General features: G+C 40.6%; 2 protein-coding genes across 6 annotated transcripts; one reads left to right on the top strand and one right to left on the bottom strand.

Annotated features, from left to right (window-relative positions):
* The first annotated feature begins 131 nt into the window (after positions 1–131).
* On the top strand, positions 132–13,764 carry LOC131243011 (pentatricopeptide repeat-containing protein At2g17140). Of its 5 annotated transcripts, none has more exons than XM_058242057.1 (4): positions 136–3,120; positions 3,766–4,672; positions 4,763–4,849; positions 13,408–13,764. In XM_058242057.1, the coding sequence occupies exons 1-2, from the start codon at positions 569–571 to the stop codon at positions 3,890–3,892; spliced, it is 2,679 nt and encodes an 892-aa protein (XP_058098040.1). In that variant the 5' UTR covers positions 136–568; the 3' UTR covers positions 3,893–4,672; positions 4,763–4,849; positions 13,408–13,764. The 5 variants fall into 5 exon arrangements, with proteins under 5 accessions (XP_058098043.1, XP_058098040.1, XP_058098042.1 ...); XM_058242059.1 differs by having other exon boundaries at positions 3,766–4,656; positions 13,408–13,425; XM_058242060.1 differs by lacking the exon at positions 3,766–4,672 and having other exon boundaries at positions 132–3,120.
* Positions 9,013–19,799, bottom strand: LOC131243012 (uncharacterized). The gene is made up of 6 exons (XM_058242061.1): positions 18,219–19,799; positions 13,487–13,542; positions 12,878–13,108; positions 11,774–12,065; positions 9,817–10,013; positions 9,013–9,512 (listed from the first exon to the last, which is right to left on the bottom strand). Exons 1-6 carry the CDS (start codon positions 19,458–19,460, stop codon positions 9,356–9,358), a joined length of 2,175 nt encoding a protein of 724 aa, XP_058098044.1. The 5' UTR covers positions 19,461–19,799; the 3' UTR covers positions 9,013–9,355.
* Positions 19,800–22,744: the final 2,945 nt, after the last annotated feature.

The following is a 22,744-nucleotide window of genomic DNA, read 5'->3' on the forward strand; positions in this document are numbered from 1 at the left end:
TAACTTATGTGATCCCCGAAAGGGTTTCAATGGTATACATTCAATCCTCTACTGCTTTTTATAGCTATTTTATTTATCGGCTAGAGCCTTACGACGAGCTCGCCAAATGGACGGACAGTTTTGATATATTTCATACTTCATGGTGGGACCCATAGAACTTAGTGACGTCAACACACCAGTCAGATCAAGGGAGTCAAAAGATCAATGGTCCGATACGACTCATCTCATCTGAATGTGTGAAGTGCATCTCGTGATCCTCATCTCGAAGGGTATTTTAGTCATTGTCATGTCCTCCTCCTCCTCCTTTCTTCTCCCCCATCAGATAGAACAGAAAATGAATATTGCTTGTTTTACGGCAATCCATGTCTGTCTTTGTATGTGCCCGTCAGGTGTTCGAAGAAATGCTTGTGTGAAGCTGGAAACCGAATTGCTTTCCAGCTTCGGGATTTCAATTTTCAACTCGGGGGAACAATACTCAGCTGCTAATATTTTCACAGCTATAAACCAAACAGAAGAAAATTCATTTGAAAATTCAAACAGAATCGAGAGAAAACTGACCGTTTGATAGATGGCTATCAACCCAACAACCCATCTCGCCAAAACGCTTTTCAAAAACACCAACAACCCTTCCTTTTCATGGCACCTCTTCAAACACTTGCTCTCGTCTCCCTCTCCAAATCCCTCTGTCCAATCCATTGCTGCCATCGCCCAAATCCTTGCCAGGGCCAAAATGTTCCCTGAAATCGACCACCTCCATGATCTCCTCCTTTGCCTACCCCCCGAAAAATCTCACATTTCTCTCGTTGTCCTCACACAGACCTTAGCCAAATCGGGTCTCTTCGATAAAGCTCTCTCCCAATTCCAATCACTTCGGACCCATTTCCCTGCTGACCGTCCCCCAGTTCGCCTATATAATGTCCTTCTTGAATCTTCTCTCAAAGAAAACCGGCCAGAATTAGTCTCTGTGTTGTATAAAGACATGCTTGTTGCTGGAATCTCGCCAGAAACCTATACTTTCAACGTTATGATTGCTTCTCTATGTGAATCAGGCCGCCTGGATGATGCCCGTCAACTGTTTGACAAAATGCCACTAAAGGGCTGCGAACCGAATGAGTTCAGTTTTGGGATTTTGGCTCGCGGGTATTGTAGAGCTGGTCTTAGTTTTCGAGCTTTGGAGCTTTTGGATGAGATGGGAAAGTTTGGTTGTCGTCCTAATCGGGTGATATATAACACTTTGATTTCTGGGTTCTGCAAGGAGGGTAATACTGATGAAGCTGAGAGATTGGTGGTGAGGATGAGAAATGATGGTCTTTTCCCAAACATCGTTACTTTCAATTCTAGGATTTCTGCTCTTTGTAAGGTAGGGAAGGTTCTAGAAGCATTTAGAATATTTAAAGACATGCAGGATGATGATGGGATGGACGTACCTAGGCCTAATCTTGTCACACTAAATGTAATGCTAGATGGATTTTGCAAGGGAGGGATGCTTAAAGAAGCGAAGGACTTGGTTGAGTCAATGAAAAAAGATGGTGTTTTTACAAAGTTGGAAAGTTATAATATTTGGTTAGCAGGATTGGTGAGAAATGGGGAGCTTCTAGAGTCTCGATTGGTGTTGGAAGAGATGGTTGAAAAGGATGTTGGACCAGATACTTACTCATATAATATTGTCATTGATGGACTCTGCAAGGAGGGGATGATTTCAGATGCAAGAGTGGTGATGGGTTTGATGAGAAGTAATGGAATCATACCAGATACAGTAACTTATACTACTCTACTCCATGGATGTTGTAGTAGAGGGAAGGTCTTTGAAGCCAGTAGGATACTACACGAAATGATGAGTAACGGGTGTTTTCCAAACACTTTTACTTGCAATATCTTGTTGCAGAGTCTATGGAAAGAAGGGAGGATTTCAGAAGCTGAGAAATTGTTGCAGAAGATGAATGAGAGAGGGTATGGTTTAGATAATGTGACCTGCAACATCGTCATTGACGGTCTATGTAGAAGTGGGAAATTGGACAAAGCGATTGAGATTGTGGATGGGATGTGGCGCCATGGTTCTGCTGCACTTGGCGATCTTGGAAATGCATTTCTTGGGCTAGTCGATAATACCAATAATGGCAAGAAATGCTCTCCTGATTTGATCTCCTATTCAACTATAATCAACGGATTGTGCAAGGCTGGGAGGTTGGATGAAGCCAAGAAGAAATTTGTGGAGATGATGGGGAAGAAAGTTGCGCCTGATTCGATCATCTATAACATTTTTATACTTGGTTTTTGTAAGCATGGGAAGTTGTCGTCAGCTTTTCGTGTTCTTAAAGACATGCAGAAGTATTGTGATCCAAGTACTAGAACTTACAATTTGCTGATCCAAGGGTTAGGCAGCAAACGTCAAATAGATGAAATCCATGACTTGATGAATGACATGCAAAAGAGAGGGTTTCTTCCTGATGTTTTCACTTATAACATTCTCATTAATGCGCTATGTGAAGGAGGGAGAGGGAGAGAAGCTACTTCGTTCTTAGATGAGATGTTGAAAAGAGGCATCATTCCTAACATTTCTTCTTTCAGCATGCTGATCAAGGCCTTCTGCAGGGCTAGTGATTTTGGAGCGGCCCATGAGGCATTTGAAATCGCTCTAAGTATATGCAACCAAAAGGGAGCACTTTATAGCCTAATGTTCAATGAATTACGAAGTGGTGGGAGAATGGTGGAGGCTAAGGAATTGCTTGAAGCTGTGATAGAGAGAGGGGTTAATGTTGAGGGATTTTCATACAAATACCTGATTGAGGACCTGTGCAAGGATGGTAGGTTTGAGGAGGCACTCGAGACACTCAATAAGATGGTTGATAAGGGTTACAAGTTTGATCCTGCATCCTTCATGCCTGTGATTGATGAATTGGGCAAGAGTGGGAAAAAACACGAGGCAGATAGACTTGCGGAGAAGATGATGGAGATGGCTTCTCGCCATGACGAATTGAATCATATGGCTTCACATCCGCAGCTTCGGACTGGTGTTGATGCTACGGCAGAAAAGTTAAGATATAAGGAGAAGGAATCAAACTGTAGGCAACCAAAGGAAGATGATTTGGGGAGAGGTGATTGGCAAACAATATTACACAGGTATGTCAGTTTAAGAGCTCTGATTTTTACACTCTTTCAAATGATTTTTATCTATCTCTGTTCCTACTACTGTTTGGGAATTCTTTAGAAAACTTTTATTAATGCCTGGTAGTTTTATGTGCATCCTCTACACTTGTCTATTTTTATCTTCTTTTTTTTTTTTTTTTAATCTTTTTTTCCTTCTACCAAAAAATTCAAGTAATTGGCTTACAAGGAATTCGAATTTTGTCATGCAAGATGTTTGGTTCAACCAAGAATTTGCTCAGCCCGATAAAATGTACATGTGAGGCCCATCAACCATCTCTTGTGGAAGTGAATTCTTCATATGTTGGGTTGCCATGCTGGATTGGAGATACCCCAAAAGATCTTGCCCATCTGATGATCCTAATCATCCACTGGGGCCAGGGTCACTGTTACATGTGAACCATTACTGGTAATTGTCCATTCTCATTGAATGGCCCGGATCATCTGATTGGGAAGTAACAGGGCATCGCTATCTCATGATGGGGCACAACAGATGAATGGCGTAGGTTACCATGAGTTGGTCCTGCCTTTGTAGCACCGGGTCAGGCAAAGGACACTGTTTCTTTTCGATTGAGCTCATATTACTTTCACAATCTGCAACTAACACTCATTCGTGCACAGAGATGATGGGAGTGGAGTAGCAATGAGAGTTCTTAAGCGTGTACAGAAAGGTTGGGGTCAAGGAAGCATACCAAGCTTGAAACCACAGAAAACTGACTTCTTTGATGATTGGGAGGAGCGTGGGTAATCTTCATTGTTGCTAGTTATGTGGATGGAAATCTTTCTCAATGGAAAACCCAACTCACGTGTGCAAGGATCTTGCCTCTGAGCTTCGAACTGCAAGGGAAGAATTGCCGTGCACTATGTTTGGTACTCATGCTGTCCGTTGTCTGGCCTGATCTTCATCTAACTTGCTCAGCTCAAGTGGATTTTGGAGTTGGTAACTAATGCATCCCTTTTCTCACCGGGATATGTGGAATCTTGTTGAGAGGGAAAAGTTCAAAGCATTTGGTGTTCCGCTGATGGTTTGACAACATGAGCAGTACAGATCAAATCATTCTCACCCTACTGCAATCAGATAGACCTTCTTCATCATCATGGCCTTATCCCTACTATTTGGGGTTGACTTATGAACCCTGTTCACTTCACTAACCAATCATTCCTATCTGTGGCCCTATCCTCAGTAGGTTTACAGAGTCCTGTGTATTCCTTCTAAACGCCTTGAGACAAGTCCTTTGAGTTCTTCCTCTCACCCTCCTTCAACGCACCTTGAACCTAGTCAAAGTTCCTTGCCAATCAAATAGACCTTAATGTCTTCAATTCCGCCTCGTTCAGGCCACTTTGTTGGTGTTTTGTTGAGGAGCTTTTAGAAATTTTCGGTGATTATAAAACTTGTACCAGTTCTCCCAATCAACAAGGGGACAATATTTTGCCATTGCTTGGGCAGCTTGGGTGCGATCTTCTGCATACATGTTACTGGATTTCTGTGTGGGCCTGCCTACATATACAGAGGTCTTGCATTGCTTTGGTACTCTCTTCTTCATTTGATGTTATTTCTCCCATCTTTACATGTACAACATTACTTTAGTAAGGCATTTGGTGTACTTTCTTTTTCCAGGCCTAAGGAGCATACTGCTCTTCTAATGAAGTTCAGAAAATCCAGGCATGGAGTTCATATCCTTCTGAAGCGTATGAATCTGGTCTGGTGAGGATCCATTAACTGGCGGTACTGTTTGAATTGGCTCTATTCTTCTTTAGATTATCATAATATTGTGTGTTTAATTTAGACTTTATGGGCAGCATTACTTCCCTTCATGTGATTATTATTATTTTCCCCTTTTGTATTCATTGTATACATCCAACTCAAGAAGATCCGTGTTTTGATGAATTCAGACATTTCATTTATTGTTCTTTCCTATCTTCTTACCCATCCAAGTGAAACTGTTTGATTTCAAGTTTGATCATGAAATTTCCAATGTTGAAGGAGTGCAGGTTAGCTTTTGTTGGTGTTATTTTCTAGTAAAGGTAGTGTGTATGGCAGTACCGTTTGAATCAACTCTGTTCTTCTTTTGATTATCATAAAATCCTGTGTTTAATTTAGATTTTATGGGCAGCATTACTTCCCTTCATGTGATTATTGCTATTTCCCCCTTTGGTATTCCTTGTATACATCCAACTCAAGAATGTTCGTGTTCTGATGAATACAAACAGTTCATTTATTGTTCTTTCCTACCTTCTTTTCCATCTAAGTGAAACTGTTTGATTTTGAGTTTGATCATGAAATTTCCAATGTTGAAGGAGTGCAGGTTAGCTTTTGTTGGTGTTTTTTTCTAGTAAAGGTAGTGTGTATGGTCTATTAATAATTCATAAAAAAAAAAAAAAACTCTCCTAAACTTGTACTGAAGGTCGTGCCAAGTCAAAGTGTAACTAAAACTTGATATTGTCCAGGCAGACTCGAACACCCTTCAAAACAAGACTGATTTCCCCTGCATACTCCAAAACAAGTCATCCCACGGGACTGAGTCTATCTCAAGATCTTTTCATAATCATGATTCATGCCTATTTTCAAAGGCTTATGCCTAATTCTTAAAGGCTGAAAGGATGGGCTTAATCACAAAGTTTTAATATTGGCCCAAAGATCGCAATTTCTCATTTGCAGTTTTGTGACAAACACTTGTCGTGTGCGCAAAGCTTCCACGGATCAAATTGCTATGCTTAAAAGCATTTTTAGGTGTATTGAGGTCACCATTACATGGGTTAGAGGAGAAATGAAGTCATATATATTGGGTTGGACAAGTAGTAGGTGCCTTGGCTTGATTAATGGTGATGTTAGAAGGAAAATTTGGCAGTGAAACGTCTTGGTCAGCCACCTGGGGTGAGCCCAAATTCCTCCACCATGTGGATTTGGTTGTTGAACAATTTCACATAGAACCAGAACATAAAGAAAAATGTGTATATGATATTAAATAGAGTTCTTTTGTATCATGAAAGTTATAGTAAATGGAAATAAACAGAAATTGCAGTATAAAATATACCAATGGCACTTTTTTTGTTTTTTGTTTTTAAGGTCCATGGGCATGTTCGTTGCTTGCATATGTAAATGAATTCCTATATAAATGGTAAATTATTTATATAGGAAACCGTTTACATATGTAAGCAGTTTACCATGTAAGTTGTTTTAAAATGTTTGTGATTTTGGTCCAATTTACATATGTTAGTCACTTAAACTTGTTTACTTGCACTAGAAACAAGTGTGAAAATGCATAAATATGGCCCAAACTGTGATTATTGAATATGGCCGAACCCATGGCAATTGGTTGCATGGACCAATTTTTTACAAGATGAGCACACATGGGGCATCATGGATCCAAATCATGGTAGATGGGCCCCACTACATCAACACATGTGTCACGTCACTTTGATCGGATGATTGTAACCATCGCAAATGGACGGTCGATACTAGAGAGGTCCTAGCATTGATATGAATCACCCATCATGTGGGGCCCACCTTTGATTGCCATCCCTCTCAAATCACTTTGATTGGATGATCGTAACCGCATTAGTGGTTTGGGAAATAGGTGATCCTTATGATTATATTAGAGAGGTGTAAGCATTGATGTGGATCGTCCGGCATGTGGGGCCCACCTTTTGTAGCCATCCCTCTTAGATCACTTTGATCCGATGATCCTAACCATTGGATTATTTTTTTGGGTAAATGGATGGTCCATATTGAGTACACTAGAGAGGTTTGAGCATTGATTTGGACCTTCCATCGTGTGGGAGCCACGTTTGATTGGCCATCCCTCTTAAATAATTTTGATCAGATAAATCCTAACCATTTGATTAGTGGTTTTGAAAATGTAAGATCCATATATAGTATAATAAAGAGGTCTAAGCATCAAGGTCATCATGTAGGACCCACCTTTGATTGCCCATCCCTCTCAAATCACTTTGATTAGGCAATCCTAATGATTCAATTAGTGGTTTAGGAAATGGGCAGTAGATGTTTGTAAGAGGTCTAAGCATGGATCTAGTTCATCCATCACGTGGAGCCCACCTTTGATTGTCCATCCCTCTCAAATCACTTTGATTGATTGGGCCTAACCATTAGATTAGTGGTTTGGGAAAAGTATGGTCATTTTAGGTATAATAAAGGTCTAATCATTGATGTGGATTGTCTATCACGTGGGGCTCACCTTTGTTTGCCCACCCCTTTGAAATCACTTTGATTGGATGAGCCTAACTATCAAACTCATTGCTTAGGAAATGGACGATCGATATTGAATACATTAGAGAGGTCTACCCATTGATGTAGACTGTCCATCATATGGGCCCCACCTTTGATTACCCATACCTCTGAAATCACTTAAATCAGATGATATACCATATGATTAGTGGTTTGGGAAATAGATGGTCCATGTCGAGGTAGTAAAACCAATGTTTTAAATATTGACGATATCAGCCGATATATCTCACGATATTTCTTGTATCCCAACTGTGCAATACGAAATGAACGGGTAGTGCCGATATCTCCCACATGTTTGAATCGGTGAGCATTTTCAATTTCTGATCTCTCGCTCTCTCTCTTTTTTTTGAACTTATGTCAAATCAGTGTCAAATGGTTATAAATCCATTGGTTCTTCATATTTTGCATGAAAAATCATAGAGTTAGAGCTTTGATTTCAATAACCATTGGTTCTTCATGTTCTCCATGTTTTTTTTTTTTTCAAAAATTTCCTTTAACCAGATGTCAATTGAGACTAATTTCGAAGTATTTAGGTGTATTTGATGAAATGATCATCACATACACTCTAATATCGAAATTTGAGTATAGATGGTCCGATTTGGGGAAAATTCGAAAATTTCTCCCAAATTGCTTGCATGTTGTATTCCAAACATGAAATCAAGCATGTATGAGGGTTTGATCTACTTATTTGTTAAGTCCTTGCCAATTTTTGAAAAATAAAAATTATTTTTTAAATAAAAATTTATTAAAATATTATTTTTTTCTCTTGAAATTTCCCTTCAACCAGCTGTTAATTGAGACTAATTTTGAAGTATTTAGGAGTGTTTGATGAAATAATCATCATGTACACTCTAAATGTTATGCATTCAATTTCAATTTAGTTGCATTAATTTAGTTAGACAACACATAGCTTAAGACCCTATACAGAGGAAACCTATTATGTGCACTTTTTTTTTGAGATGTTATGATTTAAAAATGTGTATTAAGGTCTTTTATAACCATCCCTTAAGTTTCATTGAAAAATTTAACAATTTTCCCAATGCTTGCCCATGTTTCCCAAAAAGTGCGATAAATTACCCGATACAAATGATATATCATATATGATAACCGATACGTATCTTTATCCCAAGGATGTGATACATAACACGATACTGATATTTTGAGCATTGAGTAAAACTAAAGAAGGCCATTTATGGACCTAAACACTTTCTCATAGGAAATGTATGAATTTTTTTTTGGCCATTTAATATAAATGGGTAGGTGAAAACATTTACATACATAAATTGGCGCAAACAATCGTGTACAAATCCCATTTACATATGTAAATGGTAAGCAAACAAACATCCCCTAAATGATATATACAATATAGAAAACGAGTTTTTTTTTTTTTTCCTTCTAATAACTACATTGACATGCACTTCGTTTTGCATTGATAGGCCATGGTCCCACATTCCAAACCCAAAGGATTAACCCTCAGATTGCAGCTGCATTCCTTTTTAAGCTCAACTTGTGAAACTAGCATAATTGCATTTGAGAGATTTCTCCCTCAATATGAATACTAAGATAAATTGCATCCTTACACATCAAAATATACACTTCCTATTAACCAAAATCTCCATTGATGAAGACCAAAAAAACATATCTTGATTTCTTAGATTAGATAGAAGCACATGCCATTGGCAAATTCATTGTATACAATACAATCAATACACATCTATTTTCTCTTTTGATGATCCCATTAATGGGTGGAAAAAAAAAAAAAACACAACTTCAAAATTTATAGTATTATGTACATATCTCTCACTATAAATCTCTCCACTATTTCAATATCAAGGTATTGAGACATTGCAACTCCCTCAGATTTTCTGTTGTGCCTTTTTCTTTCATATATTGTATTTTTCTTTCACAATGTGCGTGCCATGAAAAGTTCATAATTGTGACACCAAATGAATATAATCATAATACTTAGGCGGAGTTCAAAGACCAATCATAATTCTGGTAGACAATGTTAACAGGGCCTCCATCGTTCAAAAGATATGTCAAGAGACCTGCTTTTGTTGCATCCAAGTAGTTTAGGAGCCATTTTAGGATCTCCTTTTCTTGTCCGAAATCGATGCTATACCTGTGGTGAAATACGCATCGTCAGAAAAACAGCCCACCGGAACATTAATTGTTTAGAAAATAATTTAGGGAGAGCTTCTTGCACTTCTTTGAAGAACATGACCACATGTGAAGATTATAAAACATTTTTTTTAAAATGTAAAGTAAATCAGACACCATCCATTCTGCATTGAGGTCCACCTTGAGCTGTTGGATCTCAGGGGATGGTGGCTGATAGAATATATACGAAAATTTCCCACTTCGACTAGTTTTTCAAAAACGTGGGCTTCGTGTTTCTTTCAAGACATAAAAGGAGAGAGATTTACCACTTGGTGATTCGAGTGAGATGTACAGTCCTCTTCTCCAAGTCCACCTCTATTCCATTCCCAAGGAAGAACTCTCTCGCGGCAAATCTTAGTTCTGCTTCTAGCCCTTGTGCAGAGAAAAACCGCACCGTGGGGCTCGACCTTGTCCCATTGCACAGTCCGAAATGGATCAATGGGTTAACCTTTGGAAGAGCCACCTGAAATTTTTTTAAGAGTACAACTTTCATTAAATGGGGAGCTCATTGCAAGTGGTTTACTTAGTCTCAACATGATTTTTAAGTGCCATGATGCCCAGTTAGATGAGAAAATCTTCAGTTTCAAAATCATTTTTAGTTGATGGCCAGAGATGTGCATCTTGGAGTTGATGTAAAAAACATATTAATTAGAGAAAAAAAATAAATTTATCCCCTTCCAGTGAGCATTTGAGAAAGGAAGTTCCCTTTTTCCTTCAAGAGAAATGGGAACACCAAGGAAAAATACAACAATGATCGTTCCTTAACCCAGCATTGTAACCTTTAAATTAGAGTGGTAAGTGATAGTTTAGGACTTTATTTGCTCCTATTTTCTGCCACAGTAATTGAGAAGGAAAACCAAGTAAGAGGAAGAAAGGAGATACCCTTGGAAAGTTTATTTATTTATTTATTTTTATGTCAAAATTTCATTTTCTTAAAAAATTGACAAATATATCCTAACAAAAACTGCAAAAAGACTGAATAATGTTTTTAGTGGATAGTTGTTAAGAATTCTTAGGTCTCAAAGAACCAAGGTGTTAACAGGGTAAGGCATTCACCACTCAAATTTGCAAAAATAAATTTAAAGCTTTGTTATAGCCTCATGGAACTCAACAGTAGAAATTAAGCCCAACTTCAAAGAGAGATGATATAATCCCGGCCTGAACTAGGGGCAGTTTTTGCTCCTGACTGCATTGCATACATGTGGGATCCACTTTTAACAAATCCAGATTGTTAGTTTGGTGGGCCATAGTGCATGCACATGGTGTGCCAAAAATCTCCTGCGTCCCTCGAACATGGCCTGCTTGTTTTATCCTTTTACATGTGTATTGGCTAGTGTTTTGCTATGTCACCATAAATGTAGGATCAAATAGATGAACAAACACATCACCAAGCCCCACCCATATGGAATGCTTGCCCGGAAAAAGAAGCATTTTCATTCAGACCAATCAGGGTCTCCCTCCCTCCCCTATGGTTCAGTGATCCAGAGCCTCTTTTTCAGGGGACCCCAACCATTAGATTATAGGTGGCAAATGACCAAACACGAATTACAGAATCCTCTAGTCTTTGCACAGTGCACTTGGGCTTTCAGTTCAGTGGTTCATTGATCCAGACGAAGGTATTCCGTAACGGTAACGGTGGCCGTAATGGCTACCACCATTAGCTTTACGATACAGGGTGTAACAGCCATTACCTTTACAATACAGGGTGTAACAGCCATTACGGTCTCTCTTTTCTTTTTCTTTTTTTAATTGGAAAAAGAAAAAATCCAAAAAACCTGTATTGGCTCCATTATGGCCTTTAAGGGGGGCATAACAGGGCATTATGGGTGCTGTAACAGCCTTTATGAGTTTTTTTTTTTTTTTTTTGTAACAGCCTTTACGACCCCATAACGTGTAATGGTTGCCACCGTTACCTTTACGTAACGGCCTTTATGGCACGCCATGATCCAGACCCTTGGTGTGTTGGGCCCACCAGGAATTGGATATGCCCTGGAACTCACGTAGATAAGAAAATGCTAATCTTTTAATCTTGCCAAAATAGACAGTTAAGAAGAGATATACAGTACAAGCTTGCATTTAACTGAAAAGAAATCCCAACAAGATTGATGGCTGGGATCCTCTGATCTGGAGATTTTTGGGTCATTGTCCATCCATGGTGGGATGCAACGTACCAGTGGTATTGATTACTGGAAAGTGGGAGTATGCAGATAGAAGAAACAGTACCTCTAAGCGCTTGTCGCTGTTGCTGAAGGGTCTAACCAAGGAATAAGGCTGCCGCCGGTTGCATCTGAGGATACCATTCTTTATAGCAGTGAGGGAATAGGGGAAGCCTCCAATGATATAGTGGAAGTCTCCATAGAAGGTTCTCCTATCGATCACACCCTCCGGGCGCCCTATCCTTATCACTGCATGGATTACCATGGCATTGTACAAGTTCATGAAGAAGGCCACCTTCTCATCTGCTGATAGAGCTAATACATTCACGCGTTGCAGGTCTTGAATCAGATTCACGTATCTGCATTATTAGTCAGCAATTCAAGCTTATCAATATGATCTGATCTGGCTTAGCATCTATGGGAGGAGGATGGATTAGCAACTGTTGGTGATCTGCCAGTCTATGCTACTGCTGTACAGTGCACATGTTCTACAATCCAAACTGTCCATCTTGTGGGACTCAAGGAGTGGGCATCACCCAAAAATCATGCTGGTTGGTCAATGCTAACCATTCAATATGTGGGTATCGAATAGATGGTTGAAAGGGATTATATTCAGCAGTATAAATTAAAAATTTAAGCGTTTCAGGTATCTTCAATACTACGATAAAAGATTTGCAATCTTGTGCATAAAGTCATTCAAGAAAGTTGTTTGGGGGGTATTTGGGAACATTGAATCCTTTGGAGATGAATCCTTTTTTTGTTGAAATCCTTTTTTCCCCATTTATGAAGAAAGGCAGTTGCAGAATTCGTTTTCCATTCCCAAGGCACCACAATTTTCGTGGCAATCAATGTCTTCTATAAAAAAAGGTGGTAAATCAAGATTTTTTTTAGGCTGTGAAATGAGTGAGCAGACCACACTTTTTCATGAAGAATCACACCAAAGCCACCAGCAATTACTGTTGGATTCCACTGTTTTCCATTGCCACAGGATCCATGTTAGTTTTATCCACGTTTTGGTTCCTTCTTCCACACACTCCATGAAGTGCAAGGTTGTAATTGGATTGATCGGAATCCTATGGACATTTTTCCTTCTGTTGGCATCCTACATTTTATCATATAGACTGTCATGCTTGTACTTTTTAACCATTTTGCCAGAAGAAATTGAAATTACCTGCGAAATTCTTCACTATTGCTGATACGGTTGTAATCTAAATGGCACCGATCGTCAGAGGCATAAGCTTCAAGTATGGCAGACATTATCTTGGTGAGCTTTTGCCCAATTACTGCTGCAGGCTTCGGCTCGCTGTCATTGGTTGATCCTCGGAAATTGAAGCATCTGGGGATGGTAGGGTCGTGCTCAAGGAAACGGTAGAAATGGTTGCCATCTTCAAAATCATTTTCCCTGAAGAAGGGTAAAAATCAGTATTGTACTATATATGGTCATCTTTATGGAAATGCTGAAGTAATCCACATAAAATATGCTGAGTTGGCACAGTTCAGGATCTGGGCCACCCAAAAGGTCGGTCCAACGTGAACATGCCCTGGCACAAAATTCAGGGTCCACTTATCAGTTGGTCCAGTGCACATTGAACTATAGATTGTTGTTTATCTTCTTCTCCTTCTTTTTTGACTGTTTGTTTTTCTTCTTTCTCATAAGCATTTGTCCACTTGATGAGTAGAATTTCTTGTTTGTTGGCTCAGGGATCTTCACGTGGCTCCCATCTGATGAATGGGGTGTATCTCCTACTCTGGCCTCTTTTTAAGGATAAAATGCACTTACCCGAACACGTGATGAATGAAATGCTTCCTGGCAAGTACCTTCCCGACTTCAACGGCCTACAGACAAATTGCAATGGCAATCAAAACATGAAGAACATCAATAGACGGAGCAATCCAGAAAAACTGAAGCAATTATCCTTAAAATCAAAATGTGCAGTGTACTGCAAACCAGACTCTCCACATGGCTGACCCACTATTTGATATGTTATGGGTATAAATATTGATATTTGAGCTTTTGAGTAGAGGCTGTGAATACAAATCTCATGGTCTGTCCTTTAACATTTACACCAAAAACCAACTACCCTGCCAGTGATTTGGCTCAAGTTATGCCAAGTAGACTGAGTCAGCATGCCAACTCTACAAGTCTGGCCGAGTTGTAACTAACTCGATCTCGCCATCGAAATTCTTGCCGAGTTGAGTTACCCGATTTTAGCACTATGGTTCTCTCTGTGTGACCAATAAGTGAGGGAACCATCCCAAAAATTGGGGACCCATCTGATTCCCACCATGTAGGTATGCGCGGTGTGATCAGTGATCAGAAGAAAATAGCAGGAGGGCACACACTCACACACCCCACATGCCTGCACAGTCACACCACAATGGGCGCTCGAACCCATGGCCTTATGTTGAAACTCTTGTTAGTCCATTAAATTAGATTGATTGATCTTAAAATTTGGTGCAACCAAATGCACTGTCAGCTATGTCTCATCCATGAAGTGGTCCATTAGATGGAGGCTAGTGCCAAGGGTTCCTAGGGTCGGTGCTGACTAATTGGTAGTGGACCCACACGGATTCTAAAGTGTTCTATTTAACGCGGTTAGCTCTACACCTTAAAAGTCTATAATAAGGTGGGCCCAATTAGCTACTGCCCCCTTTTTTTTATATATATAATTTTTTAAAGAATCATTTCAGCCCGCTGCGTGATCCTGTATCCATTAATCCAAGGAGGGACGAAAGATGTGATATCCACGGCTATGAGAGACTGAAAAGGAACCATAGTCAAGGCTTATTAAAGATACCTAATCTAATAAAAGTTGGTATGAATGAAAAGATAACTTTTTCAAAGGGTTGAGATTCTCCACCTATGAGAGAGTTGAACAGGAAGAAAACGGCTCGACGTTGTGGGAGTAGCAGCCACGGAAACCTGATATACGGCTCAAAGCTATACTACGGATGCCCGATTACCTGCAACCCCGAGCATTTTGGGGGTCCACCTTGATGTTTGTGTTGTATCGTATCCATACATCCATTTCGCCATATCATTTTAGAGGCAGGCACAAAAAGAAGGAGATCCAAAACTAGAAATGGGCCACACCAGAAGAAATAGTAAATGAGCTGGCAAAACCGATGGAGGATTGGATATAACAGGAACAATAGGGTGGGCCTCACAGTGCAATCCGCGTCCTTAGACTTTTATTATTATTATTTTTTTAAAAAGAGTGGAAAAAGGAAAACGTTATTGTCATTATTTCAATAATGCAAATGACTTATTTACCCTGCATATTTCAAGGACCAAATCAAAGATGCCGATCCTTATAGACAAGTCAAAGGCAAAATTCAATGGCGTTTATCATGAATAACTAGAAAGTGAAATTCGGCGGAACGCACTAATAAAATAGATAAAAACAACTAATATAGAAAGTGAAATTTGGCAAAACGCACAAATAAATCAGATCTGGGCCACCGGGGCAAAAAATGGGCGCTTTAAAAAATAATCCAACCGTCCAAATTCAACATACACGCTCTCTCCTGATAAGTGTAATGATATGATTTTTGGTACATGGTGTGCAATATCTGATGAATGGCCTGGATCTCTGACAGGTGTTACAGTTTCTTGGGATCTTTGACATGTAATCCTACCCCACATGAATACTCTCGTTGGCTCAAGACCCATAAAATGTTTAGTTAATTTCGCTTAGGTGTGATATATTAAAGGTATCAAGATTACCTGCCTATGGAGTCACAACACTTTCATGCTTCCGTATTGATTACCACACACATGCCACGTGTATGACGATCCAAACCAGGCTTTTTTCTGAGATCAACCATTGATTGGGTCCATAAAAACTCTTGATCTGGTTAGAGTATTTTAATAATTTAATATATAGACCTTCCCACATTTTGTAAGGGTTTTTTCTTTTCTTCTTTTTAATGATGTGAAATAAAGGTCTGAGATCGTCAAAATCTTGTGATCCTTGAACATGGCACATTCAATTTAGAAATGATCAAATTTACGGTTAAGATCCCATCCACGTGCACATCGTGTATTTAGAGACACATGGTGAGAATCAATAAGCATTTCAGAATTTGACTTTTGAAAAACTTCACTTTAGAGCCAGTGCTAACATTCCCACCCACACAGTTGTTGGAGGGTCGGTTAGGTGTGTGCAACTGCCCCATTGTACAGTAATATCTAGGATTTCAGTTTGTGCAGATGGGGTCCTTTGTTCGAACATCCAAACCATTGATAGTAGAGGCCCACTATCGATGTCATGAACAAAAATCCCAAGCTTAAAATATGGGTTCTCATTTAACTAGTAAGTCATATCTTAACCCAATGAATTGACTAAATTCTAACAATCACGCTCGCTGTAAGTCATACCGAATTATTAAATGATCTTAACCTCTAATTGGTGGAGAAAGGACAATTCGTTTATTGAAATTGGAACAGTGGATATTTTTTTGCCCACAGATTGCGTCCTGAACATGCCACCACCGTTGTGACTTGACATTGGGGATTTGACTGGGCATGTGTCACTGTTAGAGATGGGCCCATGAAAAAGCATGCTAGGAAGTTGTTATATCAAGCATTCTGCCCCATCTCTTGTGTAACAGTACATGGCTCAATCAAATCTCATCATGTCCACAAACATATCCGTGTGGTCAGGTTCACCATACAATCAGTTTTCCCATATTTTTCAGTTTAACTGAATAATAAAGGTCCACCGACCCGGTAGTGAGGTAATCTAATAGGCGTTAATTTTAGTTGATGATGCATCTAAACCTGCACCCACAAATTGGACTGTTTAATTTGAATTACATGCATGCGAGTGTATGCAATTCATAAGTAATTTGCAAGTACATGTGTATTATCCACCACGCCAGGGTAATAAATAGCATAGAGTACCAAACCATTGGCCCCACTTTTGGGAAACGATGACACTGATGTTCGGTTCAAAGATACTTCTATCGAGTAATTACCAGGGGGACCGGAATCCTCTACCATACGTGTTTTACACGGCGCATTGAATCCTCAAGCACTGTGGGGTCCTGCACATGTAGAATGCTCATGTTCCGTGGGACCCACCACGTTGCATATGTAGAATTCACTCGGTCCATCAGATTCTACCCTCGATTCTGGGCTTTGATAAACATATCAGCCACATCCACAACTTAGATGGGCCACAACACTGGAAATAAATGCCTCTGGGATGTCAACTATAGGTTTGCGTGTGGGGTCACCATCAAACCCATTAATCAGATGCAACGCACTGAGATGAAGTGAATATATAAAAATCAGATTGGTCTAGAACGCCGGCGAGCTTTACTGTGGGAGGTTGGAGGTTTTAGAAGCAATTTTACATTGTTATCATCGACTGGTTTATATTTTTAAATGGACGGTTCAATAAAAATTTCTCTCGTTTTACGCGCAGCGTCGCGTGAAACAGTTGAAGGCAATTCGGCACGGAATTTTGCCTCTGTCGCGTTTCAGAGGCTCAGAATTGCCAGACTGCTGAGACATCGGCCGATTATTTAAACCCAAGCCGATTCCCTCGTGGCAGCTCCGCCGGGCCCACCGTGATGCATGTGTTTTATATCCACACCGTCCATTCGTTTTGCCGCCTCATTTTAGTGCATGAGCCATAAAAAAAACATGCACACTTCCAAAGCTCAAGTGGACCATACCACAAGAAACACCACTCACCGTTGAAGTAGCCCTCGAGAAGTTCAATCGCCACGGTCTATCTAGCCCAAAAATGAACTCGCAAAACGGATGGATGGTGTGGATATAATAATAGTGGACCCCTGGGTCCGGCGGTAGACTATCAGGAGTTTCAACACCTGGTTGAGGGTTGAGTACCCATAGGTGGTGAAATCTGACTACGGCGTGAGTGTGTGGTGGCGAGTGTTAAAAAATAAAATTTTAAAATAATAATAATAATAATAGTGGACCCCACAGCGACTGCCACCCGAATATCCCTACCGTATTAAACTGCCCAGTTCGCAGCAGAATCGTTTCCGACACTGACGCCCATTCATCATCCAGTAACCCTTATTTTGACCGTACATCCAAAATATAATACCGATTTTTTTTTTTTTTTTGGAATTCGCCTTTTATCCATCCGAATGAAAGCCCTGATGAACAGATTTCATCAAAAATATACACACCATGACAGCGCCAAACACAAACGTATGGTTGGTGTCCATACTCATTGATCTCTCTGTTGTGGCCCATCGGAATTATGAGTAGATGTGATTCTTGGCCACATGCACTAGCTTCGAGGGTCCCACCTCATGGACGGAGTGGATGTCCCACAGGCAACATGGTGGGTAGTGATAATCCTGACTGTCTATTTGTGAAGTTAATGTGTGTGACATTTTCCAAAAAGTGATAAGATGAAGGGTTCCTATAATCTGAACCTCTCATCATGTGGGCCCCCAACGGACCATCTCGATCCTGAATCGCGAAACGAAATATGAGAAAAACCAGAAAGGTGAGAAACGTTACGTACCTTCTTTCTCCCGCAGTCCAATTGCTGGATGATGACCTCCACCATCTCGCTCCCCGCAAAGCAGTTCTTCACGATCTTCATCTTCGTCAGACGGTCCTGGATCGGCAGCTTCTGCCTCAGGGTCCTGATGATCCCAATCATCTCGTCCGTCGGTTCATCCTCCACGTCATCAAACCCATAAACCGGTGCATGCGGCGCACTCTCAGGACACTTCCTTCCCATCATTTCCCTCATTCTCTTCTCCAACTCCCCGCTATTCCTCAGCGAGTTCAACACCACCAAACCCCCAAGCAGTTTCTCGTTAAAGAAGATCTGCGGTACGGACGCGCTTCCTGACCGTTGGATCAGCTCCTTCTCCCGCTGCGGATAGACGTCGACGTTGATCTCCACGAACTTCAATCCCTTCTCTCGGAAGAACGATCGGACGGCTGTGCAGTCTCTGCAGTTCGATCGGGAGAAGAAGCTGACCCGGCCCTTCAGATCGAGGTCCCGATTCCCGTCCTTCTTCAGTTGGACGATGACCTTCAGGCCCGGGAGATGGATCTCCGTCACCTTGTGATCGTTGCCGTTGAATTCTTTGAGAGATGAGATGCGTTTGGTGATGGAGGCCGAGAGGTTGTTGCTGCGGTCGCGGAGGAATTTCCCGAACGAGGGCAGATCAACGGTTGGGGAGCTCTCCGAGAGGGATCGTCCGATCGCGCGGTGATCCTCGCCGTTGGATGCGGATTTATCGAGGCCGGGAGGAGCTTCGGGTTGCGGGAGGTGAGAAGGAGGGCGAAGAAACTGATGATCGCCGTTGATCGGCGGATCAACAGCGCTCTTTCCACTATCAGAGTCATCGCTTTCGGTCGGGATTCCGTTATGCTTCACAGCATCCCGATCAACGGCGATCTTTCCGCTCTCAGAGTCGTCACTTTCGGTCGGGATCCCGTTAGGCTTAACAGCATCCCGATCAACGGCGATCTTTCCGCTATCAGAGTCATCACTTTCGGTCGAGATTCCGTTAGGCTCAACAGCGTCCCCTTCATCATCTCCAATCTGGATTTCTGTCAGATTGCCATCTACTTCAACGTCTCTTTCTCCATTTTCTCTGCCTCCTTTTCGATCAACGACGCAAACCTCTTTCTCCGCAGGAATCCCGTTCCACAAACCCCGATTGCCGACGGAAACATGTTCAGCGTCATATCTTCCTACTCCATTAGAAAGAGAGCGATTCTTGGGAACTTGGTTATCTCGCTCCATTTCCAGGAGAATCTTAAAGAATAGAAGAGAAAAGCTTAGCTGGAAATGCTTTAACAAGAGGTGATGGAATCAAAGGATCGAGCGAGAAAAGCGAAGGAAAGGAAAAGATGAGAAGAAAAAACAAAAGGGTGAGAGAGATCGAAGAAAGCGGAGGGTTTTATGGTGGAGAAAAGGGGAATGAAGAAAGAGAAAGAGAGAACAGGTCAAATACGTTCTCCGCCTTGGACTCTCTCTCCCTAGCTTTGGAAATCTTCTCCGCGGGCTCCGTCAAGAGGGTCAGGAGTATGAAATTCATCGAACTTCCGTTTCTCGCCCGCGAAAACGAGCCCTAGATATTTGCCCTTTCTTAATAGAGGGAGTTATTTTATACTCCGGCGGACTGTGATGCTTGATACACAGTCATCCAGAAATTTTATACGTGATATTTATTAAATCAAATCGCCCCAAAATTAAAATGTGGAATCCACCGTTGATAAGTCATCGCCCCAAAATTATATTGATGGAAGCATCGTAACCCCTGATTCTTCAGCTCCTGTTTTTCAAAACAAGAGCATTGGATATTGATCGGATAAATGTCCAATCCAATATTCAGTTAATCAGATAAACCTAAAACTGGCACTTTGATTTGACTTAGTACTTACTTGTATGCCAAGTGTACAACTTCTAAGAAATTTGTAAGTGCCTGAGTATCAACCATTACTGTCCGCCAGAGTATCAAAGTGTTTCTCGTTTAATATCCCCAGCATGACCAAAATGCCCCTTAAATGTGCCGTTACTCCGGTCACGATTTAAGAATGTTTACGAGTCTGGGCCTCGTTGGTTATGGACCATGGGTTTATGCTGCCCAAGAAAAATGCTCACATGGGGCACTTACTTTCCCATAAAGTCTACCTTTCCTGATGATGTAGTGCTTGTGTGGACCATCTGAGCCAGGCAAAAGGTGGGCCACACCATGACGATCAACTTGGGCAAAAATCTGGCAGACCACACCAAAAAAATCAATGGACAGCCGATGGTTTTGACTCCACATATGTATGTGGTCCACATAATAATTTGATCAGCTGGATTTTCAAAGAAGTTAATCTTGCTGTTGATGCTTTATCTTTTTCATGGCTCGGATGTGTTACACGTCATCACCCTAACCACGTTTTAAAAAATTATAGGCCTTTATTAGCACATTTTCCTTTTTTTCTTTTTTGGTGGGAACCATATACCAATATCCCATTGTACGTCGATAATACGATTGCAAGGAATGAGCAGGAAATATCTCATTTTTGTTTGGTTGCTCCAAAATCATGATTTTTCATGATTCATGATATTTGGTGCAACCAAATGCAGCCTCATTTTTTCCAATTTTGTATCCGCAATTAGTAGAATGCGCCCAAAGTGGTACGAAGTAGACAATGCAAGCATTTCTTATAAAGGGAGTCGTTTGATACTCTAGCCGCATATGATGCTCGATAGCCAGCACTTAAATTTGCACGCTTGCATTGTTTCGAATTAAACCAACTAAATCATAAAACCCACTGTCACAAGTCATGGTTCCAAAATTAGATTGATTGAACAATACTAACTTATGATTTGTGAACACTTATTCATTGAAATAGAATTATTAGATATTTTTTATTTTTAACCGTCCAATAACTGTACATCAATCTGATAGTTAGATACTTAAATTAATTTTTAGTTGATTGTACATCTAAATTAGAAAACATGACTTTGGACAGTGGACAGTTTAATTCAAATAACTTTTGTGCCACGTATGCAATTTATAAGTGCTCGTGTATCATATCTCGCACACTATTAAATTACCATAATTTTAATTTGATATGGCAAGGGAGTGAACCCATGATATTGAGACATCATTTGTTGGGCCTACTTGTTTTCAAAAATCACTTTCACATGATTTTTCCCTCTTGTAATTGATCATTGCTCCATTGGCCATTGATTAGACATATCATATCACCGAATTGAAGCTTTTTTTTTTGTGTGTGTGGAGCCTAGCCTTGTCAAGGTGTGGCCCAGTACATGGACGGTATTGATCAATTCCCCAGCTCTCCATTTTGTAGCGGGATCCACGCCTAGTAGAATCATTTCTCAGTACCAGAATGGCATATTTCTATTGAGAAATGATCAGATTCGGCAGTTGCATGTGAACTTACTGCACAACCATGTCGTTCCTGCCAAACACATCAAACGGAAACTATGGTTGCAAAAGGTAGGCCACACCTTGATGATTTCCTGATATGAAAATTGGGCTCATCCACACATTGGCTGGACCACATCAGTGCACTGAATCATGATACCATGGGCAGTCTATTTATTTTGAAAGTATCCCACCTGATGACATGAGCATCTTGATTTCCACATAAGGTCATCTTCATGGTGTGGCCCACCATTACACCAATCAGATATTCAATGCACTGGGTATTTAAAACTAATAATAATAATAATAATAATAATAATAATAATAATAATAATTTTCATTGATATATTGTAAAAGTTTGAACATGAAAAGGTCTTTTAATAAGACCATTTCCATCCTCTATAGTTGTGCTTTGCTGAGCCAGGGCTAGCCTTTTTGGGCCCACACCCAACGGTCGGGCTATTTTAATATCTAAAAAGTACAGAATTAGCCTTTTGGGTAGGCAAGTGGATTGCCTGTGATCCTGAGCACAGAGATATTCCTGGGGCTGTGTGGAGCCCACAGAGATATTTGTGACAAATCTACGCTGTTCATTTCTTTTCCAAGACCTAGATAGGTCAGGAGTCTAAAAATCATGCAGATTCAAAACTCATGTGGGCCATACCACACTAAACAGTGGGGATTGAACGCCTGGGGTGACAGAGGTTTTATATCCTGATGATATTTTTTTACTACCGTTGATCTGAGTGGTAATAAACCTATGAACGGTTTGGATGGAAAATAAACATCATGGTCAGCTTCAGGAAGGTTTCAACCGTGAAAGTTTTTGTTCTCACTGTTTCATTTGGTGTGGCCAACATGTGTTTTGGATATTCCTGATTTTTATATTCCCATCCTATGGTGATATTTTAAGAAAGATGGATGGAGTAGATTTTTCAGGGACATCTGTGTGGGCCCCAAACAGCCCCGGGCACAGGTATATCTGTATGCCCAGGGTCACAGGCAATCCACTACCTTTCGCTCCCACCTTGGGAAGGCCGGGCCTTGAAAACGACCTGACTGGATTTGCAGGCCTTTGGACTTTGTACTCGTTTTAACGGACTTCTCCATGGAGCTGACGCTGCACCTGCAACTTGTA

Source organism: Magnolia sinica, chromosome 4 (genome assembly GCF_029962835.1).
Source record: "Magnolia sinica isolate HGM2019 chromosome 4, MsV1, whole genome shotgun sequence".
Lineage (NCBI taxonomy): Eukaryota > Viridiplantae > Streptophyta > Magnoliopsida > Magnoliales > Magnoliaceae > Magnolia > Magnolia sinica.

What these genes read in the sequence shown, in the direction of transcription:
- LOC131243011 (XM_058242057.1), top strand. Translation starts at nt 569, where the DNA reads ATGGCTATCAACCCAACAACCCATCTCGCCAAAACGCTTTTCAAAAAC. An exon ending in TGGCAAACAATATTACACAG is followed by an intron (nt 3,121 to 3,765) that starts GTATGTCAGTTT and finishes ATTCGTGCACAG; the next exon opens with AGATGATGGGAGTGGAGTAG.
- LOC131243012 (XM_058242061.1), bottom strand. Translation starts at nt 19,460, where the DNA reads ATGGAGCGAGATAACCAAGTTCCCAAGAATCGCTCTCTTTCTAATGGA. An exon ending in TTCATTCATCACGTGTTCGG is followed by an intron (nt 13,109 to 13,486) that starts GTAAGTGCATTT and finishes ACCCTTCTTCAG; the next exon opens with GGAAAATGATTTTGAAGATG. An exon ending in ACAGCGACAAGCGCTTAGAG is followed by an intron (nt 10,014 to 11,773) that starts GTACTGTTTCTT and finishes AAAAAATTTCAG; the next exon opens with GTGGCTCTTCCAAAGGTTAA.